The sequence below is a fragment of the Netta rufina genome (assembly GCF_964035555.1).
Source record: "Netta rufina genome assembly, chromosome: 8".
Lineage (NCBI taxonomy): Eukaryota > Metazoa > Chordata > Aves > Anseriformes > Anatidae > Netta > Netta rufina.
This window is the reverse complement of record NC_140131.1, coordinates 20415622-20428193: the sequence shown is the minus strand read 5'-3', so window position 1 is coordinate 20428193 and position 12572 is coordinate 20415622. Positions and strand designations below refer to the sequence as shown.

Genomic DNA, 12572 nt, shown 5'->3' with positions numbered 1-12572 from the left:
AAATAAAGCTGTACAGAGAGGGAGAGGGAGGGTGTTAGAAAAAAAAAGTTTCCTTACTACTTGGCTTCCTTCTGTTCTGTTCCCTTCATCTTAAAATAAAACTGTGTGATTCATAATGCAGTATTTTAACTGAAAGAAACCCATGCTAGTATTTACCTGAAACAACCGAGACACCTTTCATTTACCTGTTTGCATTTTGTATGTTTTCCTACTTTTGGGCTTTGACATTCATACTTGCATAATAATTCTACAAAGATCATATACATCAAACACTTCTGTTCCTTTTCAACTTCACACAGTCTAAGCTTCTTGGATTTTTGCTCTGTGAAGTAACAATGCAGATGCATAGAAAATAAAACAAGGTGCATCAGACTTGCAGTGCTCAAATTACACCAGCCTTTAGATGATGCAGGCGCTCCCTGTCGGCTGAAAGGGCGCTCTGCTGTTAGCATCTCTTCCTCCTTCCCTCACACCCACCCCTTAATGATGCATATCATTCCGTGCCTCACATTCTTCCTCAGATCCTCATCAACAGTGCAAAGAAAATCCGACCTACCGACTCCATTGGCAATTTTCACATTCAGAGCAGGAACCTCTCCCTCTTCGGCTTCCTGTTGCCCATCTCACCTCACTTCAGGTTAAAAAGACTTCCTCCAGGGTCACCTTTCCAATAATTTTACTCTAGACATAATTTTCTGTTTTCCTCTTTTAGTAATCTTCCTTTTCCTTACGCATTTAACTCTGTCCTTTGTTTAGGATGCAGGTGCCTGTGGTCCCACCAGGGCCCTTTTCCATTCTCCTCCTACATACCTGTTCTCCTCCTACATACCTTTCCATCATTACGCTCCTCGAGCATCTCCCCCAGTGCTGCCTTAGGCCTTTGTTTGCTGCTACCTGGAGATCACATTTCATGGAGCCTTTCACCTCTGAATGACTCGCACCAGGTCGCCTCCCCTTCCCTTTCCCATGAAAGCTACAAGGGACGCTTCTGTTTTGGGGACATCAGAGGAGCAAATCCGAAGCATCAGCTCAGCGTCTCTTGCCGAGCAGTTCTACCAGTGCATCTGTTCTGCGTTTCTTTTGTGTTTCTTTAGGAGATTGTAACTATGCTGCCATGCGTACAGACACAGAAGTAGATTAAAACAACCTTTTATTTTCCTATAAAGTACTTATGACTCTGCAAAGTATTTTCCTATAAAGTACTTATGACTCTGCAAGGAGTTCCCTTTTTCCTTTCACTTACAGCAAGCCCAATTACTTGAAAATCAGAATGGCAAATACGACTCCAGCTACTTGCTTCTGAAGCAAATCCCATTATCAGCATGTGGAGCCACACCTGCACCAGAGCATGTCTGCCTGGTTCATCTGCATGCAGCATTTTCCAAAACAAGTTATTTCTCATCGTGATAGTGCTGGCAGCACTCCTTTGAGAGCACAGCGCAAAGATTTCCTTTACTATACTTAAAGCCCATGCTGTGCACACCCAGCAATGAATTTCTCCACCTTCTGGCAGAAAACAGGCAAAACCAGAGTGTATTTAAATGTCATATATGAGGACTTTACATCAGTGATGCATTAGACTCCTCATATTTACTCCTCAGGATCTAAGCAAGAGGCTTATCTGACTCCTGGCAAAATGTTTTTAACTGTATGCGGTAAGAGAAATTAACAAGCCATACGAGCATGGTTACCACCTTCAGATAATTATTACTGATATGAGCCAGTGTTTTTTTTCCCAATTACATTTCTTTAATGAGATGCATCCTTTTAGCCCAGCTGTGCTGGTACAGTACAGCTTTAGGATTAATTCTCATGTCCTTAAGTTTCTTCAGGTTATACTTTAATTCCCTAGGTGACATTCCTGCCAGACTAGAAAAAGAATGATGTAGTAAACAAACATTATGATATGGGTCTTCCATTTTCCCTGCATTTGATCACCTCTCCTATAAATTAGCATTGATGTTGTTCCCTTCTAATAACTAAAGTCCTTCTCTAAACCTTTTCCTCCCACTCTCCCTATGAAGGGAAATATTTCAACCTTTGTAGACACACCTGATCACAGCTCAAGACGGATAACATTCAGTGCTATGCCAGCAACAGGTATAATAAGCTCAGGCTGTGCCCAGCCATATACAGAAGATTGCAAAGAATAAAGAAAAAAGCAGAAATTTAGGTTATGTTCAATAGGTAGGAAGCTACGGGATTAGAGTCAAACTCATGGACATTTATATAAAATAAAATCTGCTTCAGTGATTTGAAATCATTCCTGCTTTATCTTGAAATATTTAAACAGGGTAAATCTATAGCAGAGTAATTGAGCAAACAAACCCAGAAATATTATCAACTTCTAACGCCAACGTATGTGTGAGAGTCCACAGACATCAAATATAACAAGAAAAAACATATTGAGGTGTAACCTACGAGAGGGAACTTATCAGCATTTATTTGTTCAAAACGTTTCAATCAACTGAAATGTGCCTATTCTTTAACCACACGGACATTACCTTCATACCACGGCACAACGCCCGGTCCTACATGCTATATATACACACACACACAGTAATTTTATAATTAAGGCAAAGATGGTTGCAATAGCTTTGCGTATTCCATGCCAAGGGCCACCCAATCCTGTTTGCTACATTTAGCTAGAGAGAGGGCAAACCTTTGCCTCAAACAATTTGCCTTCTGACTGCAGGAAGGATGACTGTACAGTGCTGGACGCTGCAGCTCGGCGCTTTAACACAGCCACCACCGACGTCCCATTTCCCAAGCTCATGTCCGCACTGATGCGAGGAGATAGGTTTACAAAGCCACGGTGGCTTTACTTACCATTAAAAGCAGCAATAATGCAGAAAGATGGAGTGGCAGAGGTAAATGCAGGGCAAAGAACTCCAGCAAGGAGTGGCAGATGCACACAGTTTGCTGTCACCTCTTCCATGCAACCGGCATCTGGGCCAGCTAGATTATGACTGTGAGTGCTACTGCTATCCCTACACGCAGAATAGGTTAGCTCCCTCCTTTCACGCTCATCACTAACAACAACAAAAAGGAGGAGATGAAGAAATGGCCTTCCCATTTCACCAACCAAGGCCAACAGGCATGGGCTGTGTGGCCTACGTGCGTTCCTCTCACCTCTTTCTCCCTGTTGAGCAGCACCAGCTGGCTGTCGGTCAGGATGCAGTATTTCCTCTCCCATGTTGTCGTATCGGTGTAGGGGGACTGGCCGCAGGACAGCCTGTGCGTAGGTGGTCCTTTCACATCTGCGAACAGAAAACCGGGATCCCGGAGTCATTAGCGTGTGTCATTACCCGCCCTCCTTCGCTTCTGTGGTTCTGCAGCAAGCTGCACACCAGAGCTGCAATCTGTACTCAGCAGCGCCTGGCTCAGCGTATTAAAAGACAAACTGCTAATCCTGGGAGGCACCCGTGGGGAACGCAACGTGAGGTACACCGGGAGTACTTAGTTATCTAGAGCATGACTTACGAAAATGGCAATGCCCGAGAAGAATATAAATGCTGTTGCTTAAGACTGAAATATAACCAAGAGCAGACCAAGAGCCTCATGCAAGCTCCATCTTTCCTCTGTTCCCTTCACAAAAGTATGGGCCCTGAGCGTACCCAAACTCTTAACAAACCGGATTATTGAGACTTAGGGCAGAGAGGCACAGGAAGAGAGACTGGGAGCAAGGCAGGCAGGCTTGAAGAAGGGAGGGAAAGTCCAAAGGGACGGGCATTTCACTGGGAAGGGCTTAGTAGCACTCCTATGGCAGGAAGCTGTTTGGTAAAGCTGTGGCAGATGGGAGTCTTCCAGCATTTCCATTCAGTCACAGCCACCACAGCGACAAAAATAAATAAATAAATAAAAAGTCGATTTGCTTTAGGTCTTTCAGGCTGGAGCGCCACACCTCGTTGTGCAAGGCACCCTGTCAGTGCTCCAAGCAGGCTGGTTACAAAGAAGGCAGCCCGAGGAATTCAACTGAGCAGGCAACTCACTGAAAAAAACTCTTTACAGGAGACCGAAACGCCACAGGAGTAATACAAAGGGGATGTATGCAACAGAGCCATTGGTAGCACGACGTATACAACTTCAGAAAACAGTTTGAAGTCAATCTCTGAAGTTCCACGTTCCACATGATCTGTAACATCGAGCCTCACTTTTATCCTGCACTCAAGTTTTACACCCCTCTCTTTGCCCCGATCTAAGTGAGCACCAGTCGCTCTCAGGCTGTGCTCTGCAGCCTCCTGAAGCCCCCGAACCACAAAAAGCAAATCCACTGCCAGCAGCTCACCCTTGCTGTGCAGGAGCCCGGGATCTCCTCCCATTTGAGGAGCCCAGCAGGCAAAAAGAGCGTTGAAAACCCGCTTGAGGTGTTCTGCAGAGCTTGTCCATAAACCTGCAGTGGCACAAGGCTCAGAAGATGCTTGCTGTGACTGCTGCCTGCAGTCACCGCTAGAGGCCAGTGAATCCTCAGGCACCCAGCGCCCGCCCGGCTGCAGGGAGCCCTTGGAGCCCAAGCAGGATCCCAGCTTGACCCTGGGTGCTCGGCCAGGTGCAGCCGTGGTGCTCCCAATCCCACCTCATGGCTCCCAAAACCGCAGCTTCTCCCCACTCTCCTCCTCCACACGGCAGCTTTGCCCCAGCACCAAGAGGCATGCGTCTGCTCCTAAAGCTGGGGAAGTAAAAACCCAGTTACGCCCCGTGATGTGTTCGGAGTCCTGTGGTGGTTCAGAGGAATACCTGAGACGTGCAATCTGACACGGGTAAGGAAGAAAAAGCAAAGGAATGCATCGCTCCTGCCGCTCTGCACAATATTGAAATTCACCTCTGTTTCCTTGATTTCGGATGAGATAATTCAGACGGGAACCTGAGGTTCAGAGGCAGGCCGCACACTGCGCTGCCTGGCCTGAGGGGCGCTGCCATTCGGGGCAGCTCTGCGCCTCTCCCGGCTGCCCCAAAGCCGGCTTGGTACGGGCACAGCCCAGGGAAACCACCAGGGCTGCTGTGAAGCAAAAGCATGGCTGTGCCAGCTGCTGGGGCACAGGAGACTCTCTCAGGAGTCACCCATGGCTTCAGCCACCTCAGAGACACTCGCTCCTGAGGTAGGCTTTTGGCGTACCTGCAGCTCACGTTTATGGCGGCTCCCAGCCCCAAACCGAACCAGACGCAGAATATAAATGCTGCTGCTCCTGCTTAGCCCTTGGTTTCCCCAAGAGCAGCAGAGGAACCCAGCCCGTGCCTCAACAAGCCCAAGCGAGGCCTGCAGGCTCCGGGCCTGCAAGCAGGCTGCAGGGCGAGGACGAAGCCCCGGATCCCAGCCGTGAGCGTGCACCAGAGGCGAAGCCCAGAGCTCGGGGGCTCCAGCCCCTCAGGAAGGAAAGCCAGCTTTCTCCCGACACAAGGAAACCCTCCTGCACCCCCAGCAGAACCTAACAGTCACGACTTGTCCAGCCCCCAAAGACTTTTGCATTATAATTTCTGCTAACTACAGGCCTTGGCAGCATACCACCCGATTGATCTGCGGGGCTGCACAAAGGGATTAAAGAACAGCACGGCTCCTTCCACCGCAATAACAACTTCGGGACCTGACTGAGTCATCGGGCGCTGCGGGCCAGCCCCGGCTCTGCTGCCAAGCGGGCTGGCTACGTCAGAAGAGCTTTCTGCAGCCTGCTGGCAGCGCAGTGCCGTCGCGGTGCCTGGAGCTGTCAGTCACGGCCCGGCGTTAATATCTGGTGTGCTGGCACCCTTCTGATCGCACAGCGGGACACAGCCCCGCCGCCCCCACAGTCTTCCACCCAGAGGAGCAGAGCACGGTGGGTTCCTGAGGTACCCGGTACCCCCGGCCCTCTCCCCAGGGCTGATGGTACAAAAGCACGTCTCGCACACCAGAGGGGAGCTCACAAGGAAGCTGCCCGCAACAGAAATCACAGTGAAAGCTCTGGTGTGTCTATGCCTAGCAGCTTATCTCCCTGTTTAAACCAAATCTCAGCTAGCCTGCCCAAGCAGACCTCTTCAGAGCCCCTTGCAACAGCTGTAACCCCAAAACTCACCCCGAGGGGTTCTACAGGTTTAGACTGAAGCTCTTTGGGACTTCACACAGTATCATGTATACACCCAGTTGCTTCACAAACTGTGTTTTGTTTTCTGGTTTCACATTTAGTCTTCATTTTACATTCTTGGTCCCAAGTTTTCATGTGAATGGAATAAAACCTACCAATCCCTTCCACTAATGCCCTAGAAACCTGATTTAGCACCGCTGATCGGATCACCAAGGTCCACTAGTGTGCGGGCCCACTTAGCTTCAGGGCAAGGCTGAAAGTCACCTCGGGGTTATCCTCTGCCAGCTCATACAGCACTGTCTATAGGTTCATACAAAGCCTTTGCCCGGGGATAACTCGCCAACGAATGCAAGTACTTCATTCTGGACAGGGGCTGGGGAAGAGATGAGGCAGGCACACCCAAAAGCTCCAAGCCTGCAGACGTGTGTGGGACGGGCTCAGGCAGCCCCACACCTGAGCACACAGCGGGGAGAAGACGTCCTTCCTTCCTCCCCTGGTCTGCTGCAACCCGCTCCCTTCGGCCCTATGACAATGAGGCATTCAAGAAAGCAGATCAGTCAGCCTATACACGGAATAAAGGTCATGCCTTATGTGCCTACAAATGCTAATGGCAGTTAAGTAACAGCTTGGAAAAAATCCCCTCCTCTGTGCATCCTCCCCTGACGCCCTGAGAGGAGCAGCGCTGCCCGCCTGGCACGGCCGAAGGTTTGAAGCTGGGCTGTTTTTCCTCGGGGCACTGAAATGCCATCAGGCACTTTATAAATATCCACAAAGCTCCCTTTCTCTCAGCCAAATGACAACTTGTACCTTATTATCAACTACAGAGCTAATGAAGGAAAAAAAAAAAAAATAGAGGAAAAAAGGCAAAAAAAAGGGAACAGTCGTGCTGCGGCGGCATTTCAGATAAAGGTGTTGGTTGGGAACATGGAAACATGGAAAGAAGGAGCCAGTGCCAAGCCCATCCCCACGGAAAGGGCCAAAACATTTTCTGAAAGCTGATGGCAGCTGAGGGAGCAGTACGAGCGCTATCAGATGGGAACATTTCTGAATCTTCCATTGCAACTATGCAACAATTAAAAAAAAAAAAAAAACACAAACAAAAGCAACTTCCAAACGCATTCACAAGCGGAGAGTACTTTCCAGTCAGTGGGCAGAATCAGAAAATTATTTCCAAGCGATGTCAAGTGTTCCAGCAGCACTTAGTCCCCAACAGCTCTGCTGAAACAGAAGGGGGGCATCAACTCCTGAAAACTACAGAATCTGCAGAAATCAGGCCAAAAAAACTACATTAAAGGTAAATCCATGTCTCCAGCTCCTTTTGCCAACAAGCACTCTGCCTACCATCAATAACCACACAAAAGCAAACCTCCATCCCAGCGATGACAAGAGCAACCCTGGCATGTGCCAAAGCCCCTTTCCTGAGCCACGCTCTTCCTGGGGCGAAATCGAGGGCTTTCTGAAGCCCTTGCCAAATTTTCGTCGACTTTATTAGGGTCCGTATTCTGCTCCTCGCGTTTCCAAGGAGGAGCTGCCAAGCAGCTGAGTAACTAACAGAGTGGCCAAGTTTGTGTGCTTTCCCCTGAAGAGAAAGATTAGAAGGAGCCCTAACACCTTCTGACAACAGGTCTGTCAGTGTTTCCGTGCGGCTTTATGTACTTGCCATAGAGACAAGACTTGGAGAGCTTTAGGTAAATGCTGTCGTCTGAGAGCTTGTCAGTACCCCAACCTACACAAATGTGCACGAGCAGGCAGCTCGGGTTGAATAATCATCAGCTCGAAGCTTTATCAAGCCGCTGAACAGAAGCTGAGACTTCAAGCCTGACTACTGACGTGACGCTTCACGACAGACGAGCGGCAATTAAAAGGCCTTCGCCGAACTTGCACCATCTCTAAAAGCTGATGAAGGCAGTGATTCAAGGGAAAGATACGGCAGAAGCGGAGACACACTGTGTCTCAACACGTCCCGTTCCCTCAAACCTGCATCTTGCAACGAGGCAGGATTTCTGCACAAGGCACCGGCGCAGGGGAACGTACACGGCACGGCTCGACGGCACATGGCTGCGTGCAAGCGGCTATTTCAGAGCGCTGTGCTGTGCTCACACCGAGGTCTGTGGGGTCGGGATTTAACAGGGAGTAGAGATTTGGAGAGCATCAGAGCAGCCCCACTCAGCTGTGAGGGGACTGCTGACCTCTCAGCACCTACCAGGGGTCTGCTTGGGAAAGCACGACCAAGACAACTTCCACTTTCTCTCACGCAGATATATATTCAGCTTGTGTTTGCATTTCCCATTTCTCAAAGTTCAGCTCCCAACTCGAAGCAATGGTTTCTGGCCACGCTTCTGACCCAGGCGTGATCCCACCAGAAGACGCACGGGCTCTCATCCTTCACGTCCCAGCGGGGAGCACACGGTGCTCACGCCTGATCAGGTAACTGTGCAGAGGAAATTCAGCACATGCTACGTGGCGTAACTCGGATGAGCAGACTCACACGCTACCGAGCCAGAGAAAACAATGCTCTCAGGGGTGATTAATTCTTCTGTGAATCACAATATACCTAGAGATACGGCCAGTGCACATGGCAGACATGAAACTATTAATTCTGCCATTTTATTTGAAATCAAGGCCCAGGCAGTGAAGTGGCTGCAGGTTTTCTAGGAACTGCCTTGTAGCTACTGTGAGGCAGAGCATGGCTCACTCTCTCTTGATCAGTGTGGCATGGCTGCACACCATTTAGGAGCTACCTGCATTTTCACGGCTGGAAAAAGACCTGTGGGGAAGTAGCTGTGTTGTCTTACACACAGAAAGCACGAGCAGACCCTTCGGGATGAGAGGCACGTCATTTACATAGGATTTACTACAGAGGTAAGCATCTAGTGTGAATTCTTCCCGGTATCTTTAACAGCCACACTCAACAACCTTTGGCACACACGCAGCGATGAGCCCTCGGTTCAGCAAAACCCATTTGCTCTCCTCTGGCGGCTGCGTGCAGCGATAACCGAATCCTCGCATGGAAACCTAAGAGCAAGGGCAGGAGGTCAGAAAGCTCAGCCAAACCATCAAATTTCAGTGATTGCAAGAGCTCTTGCACCAACTGGTTACAGCCAAAACGCTACCTGGAAAACCCATTCTAGACAGGACAAAGCCAGAAAAGGTTTAAATAGGTGAAAACGGTGTTTTAGAAGCTGGCAGAGCCCGTGAGCAGCACCAGGACTTTCTCAGATTCCAACACCTTTGGCACCGCGACACAAATTCTTTACAAGATCTTTAATTCTTCTCGTGTTGGCCAACCTTGCAGTAGTAACCTATTAACTTTCCACTGCTGTTTTATTGAGTGGTAGTGATCAAGCACAGCCTAAAAAAATTGGTTTTCCATCAGCCCGCTGGAGAATCTCATCAGCCACGTGTTCATGAAAAAGTTGGTCCATCAGGTGCAGTCTTCATGCCCCGTACCCTCGCGGAAACCACCACGATGATAATTTGTGCACTTGGTGCATGTTTCCCATCCCTACCATCCCTGTGCTGCCTATGGCAAAGGAAATCTCAACGTTTAGAGATGAGAAGCCTGAAGGTATCTGCTGCTCACTGCCCAGGAGCTGGGTTTTGAGCTTTTCCCCTTCTGAACGAGGGCTGTGCATCTCTTCTGCAAAGAGGCGAGGGCACAGCTTTATTCCACCAGCTGCCAAAAAGCTCTGGTGAGACCTGAGGAGGGGCAGTGGCAGGTTTGCCTTCCTGCTCCCAATTCTCCAGGCACAACAATCTCACCTCAATACGAAACAAAAAACATGACAGAATGGTATTGTTTAATGAACCTGGCATCGTCCAGAAGGATGGATTCTTGCTGCCTCTCCTCGTGGTGACGTTGCTCCCATCCCTCCATTCCTGCAGCAGGGGAGATGTGACTTGTTTGCACAGAGACGGCTGCAGCGAGCTCGCTCACCCAGCTGAGCTCCCAGATGGCTCTGCCAATTTAACTTGGTCTGCCCTAAAACATCTGCCCTGAACTTGCAGTATCACCATTTGCGTATCAAAAGCTCAGTAGTTTTCACACCAAGGCTGAGACTGTGTTAGAGACTCGCCAAGATTTCCACCCTCGTTTCCCCGTAACACACACAACTCAAAACCAAGCCTTCCCAAGACCTCCTAGCACATTTACCACCCTCGGCCCCTACCGTTTGTGTGCTCCCAGTACCCGAGCACAAGCCAGAGGACCCAAATTCAGTCAGGCCACAAGGACGCAGCCCTGAGAGCTGAGATTTCTTTTTCAGAAGGGAAAAGCGTGGAGTCATTCCAGAAGAGAAACCGCAAGTCTTAAAATCTTACGAGGAGCTCAGCTAGCAGATGCTGAGCGAGCCAACAGCTTGGAGCTTTCCTGCAAATGAGCTAAGGAGAGAGCATGGGAAGCAAAATTAAGCGAAAAGCTAAAATTGGTCTGGGAGGGTAATTCTGATTAGAGCGCAGCAAGCTGCACCAGCTCACTGTCACCACGCCGCTTCTCTGAGCAAAAGGTGTGGAAGCTCTTAATAGCACTTTAAAGCTGCCAATTAGCTTGAACGCTGCTGAGCTCCTCTAAGCTCCTTACGCGGCGCCTAGCCGATCGCTGAGCGTACGGAGGGGTAATTGAGCCGAGCCTCTCCCCCTCTGCTCCTTTTCTCAGCCAGGTTTGGGAGACACAGCGCGGAGGATGAGAAATCAGCACCTCCCCGGGTGGACCCGGGCCAGGAGCACCGCATCGCGCCGCGATGGCGAGGGGAAGCCAACAGCAAAACCCAGCCCCGGTGGGAACCTCCCGGAGCACGCAGGTGTGCTGCAGGTTGGGCCCGGCCCGCAGACGGGCAGCTCCTTGCAGGGCTCCGTCGCTCCCATGACATCACCCCCAGAGAAGCTGCAAGCCGGGGAAAAACCAGCTTGGTTCCCAGGGCACCGAGGGGTTCAAGCCGCCCGCACGCGGTTGCTCAAAGCCACGGCTGTGACCCCGCCGACAATACCGAGCAGGTTTTTCCTTCCCTCTTATTCAGGTCTCATTCTTCACCCAGGCCCACTCGTCTTTGCTCCTGAATATTAAGTGTGCATTTCTCTCCGCTAAATTCCCGCTTGCCCTACAAAACGCCTTGGAAGCTCCAGACAGAAATGGATATTACAAACCTGAAGAGAGGATTATGAAAGATTACATGCCCCTGTTGCCAAGCTGCCAAGTTCGGAGAAGAGTCTCAAGTGACACTTCTCCCTAAAGCAAGGAGAGGCTTTCGTGAGAGGTTTAAGCAACTGGAAAATGAAGAATAGCAGAAAAGTTAATTATTCTTGGGAGAAAAAGCTGCAGTTTTCCCTCTTAATTTATGCATGCTCCTTTTCTCACCCGGCTCTGTGCCCTTCCCCCTGTAATGCTCACTCTCACCCGGCCTCAGCTCCATCCCACAGCCCCTCCAGCGGCGAGCACCCCGCCTGCTCTGCTCCCTCTTAAATCTTTGGTCTTCACAGCCGGCCTGCAGCAGTGCAGGAAGGAGACTGAGGAAAAGCATCCTCAACTTAAAAAGGAGGACCTCAGCCCAAGGCAGCTGTGGAAAAAAAAAAAAAGAAAAAAAAAAGTTTGGTGAAAGCTGTTTCTATCCTTTCTGCCCCCAACACGCGGCTCTGCTCACCGCTGAGGCTTTTCTTTCAAGACCCTTTTGCCTCCTTCTGGCAAGAAAAGGGAGGGAGGCACGGGGCTAGGCCAGGTTGAGGAGCATTTCTGGGAAAAGAACAAGCCGCAGGCATACCCGAGGTGGTAGGAGAGTGACCACAACAAGCTCAAGGTGAGCAACCAGAAAACAAACACCGTCTTTAAGGCAGCCTGTGTTGCACCACGCAGGCTTTTTCCTTTAGAAGCCTTTGCCTTCAGCTTTCCTTCAAGAAAACCGATGCATTCGGTGCCACTGATCTCGGCCCAAAAACTAACTTCTCAGAGCAGTGCCACGACTGCTGAATTCCCCTCCCCTTAAGCATACCTCTACAGAAGCACAGCCCCTGTGGTCTGAAAACCCAAACCTCTGTGTGGCTGTGGGTTTTGGGATGGGACAGAGGAGTTCAGGGGGTGGAACAACCACAAACCTGTGTGGAGTGCTCCCTTAGACCTGGGAGCCTTCGGTGCTCACTCCTCTGCCAGTGCTGCTGCCGCTCTTCCTGCTCTTCTCCTTTAGCTACGTGTAACCTCCCAGTGTGCCACCTGAACATTTCTTCAAGCCTGAGCACACACGAGTGATCAGGGCATCTCCTTTTTTTTTGGTTGGAGGGGGCTGGCTCAGAAGATTTTTGCCCACAGCTGGCATTTCACAGACCTAGGAGCGTAGTTTCCCTGCAGAAGAGTTCGCAGGACACTCAGTTCTAATCCACCAGGTTGCTCAGGTACAGAGGCGAAGCTTCGCTTTCTTATTTAACAACTTGAAGCCAATGACTTCGTAAGGGACCATCCCAAAGGATTCAAAAGTAGCAGAAGTCTCCCAGTAACCCCTCATGCTATCGAAAAAGACCCACTCCCCTTCC

General features: G+C 50.0%; 1 protein-coding gene across 3 annotated transcripts in view; it reads right to left on the bottom strand.

Annotated features, from left to right (window-relative positions):
• RASAL2 (RAS protein activator like 2) overlaps positions 1 to 12572 on the bottom strand; it is a 174783-nt gene that overhangs the window by 96457 nt on the left and 65754 nt on the right. For all 3 annotated transcript variants that reach the window (XM_084291410.1, XM_084291411.1, XM_084291412.1), the window contains exon 2: positions 3133 to 3260. In XM_084291410.1, coding sequence (XP_084147536.1) covers positions 3133 to 3260 — 128 coding nt within the window. The remainder of the gene's footprint in view (positions 1 to 3132; positions 3261 to 12572) is intronic.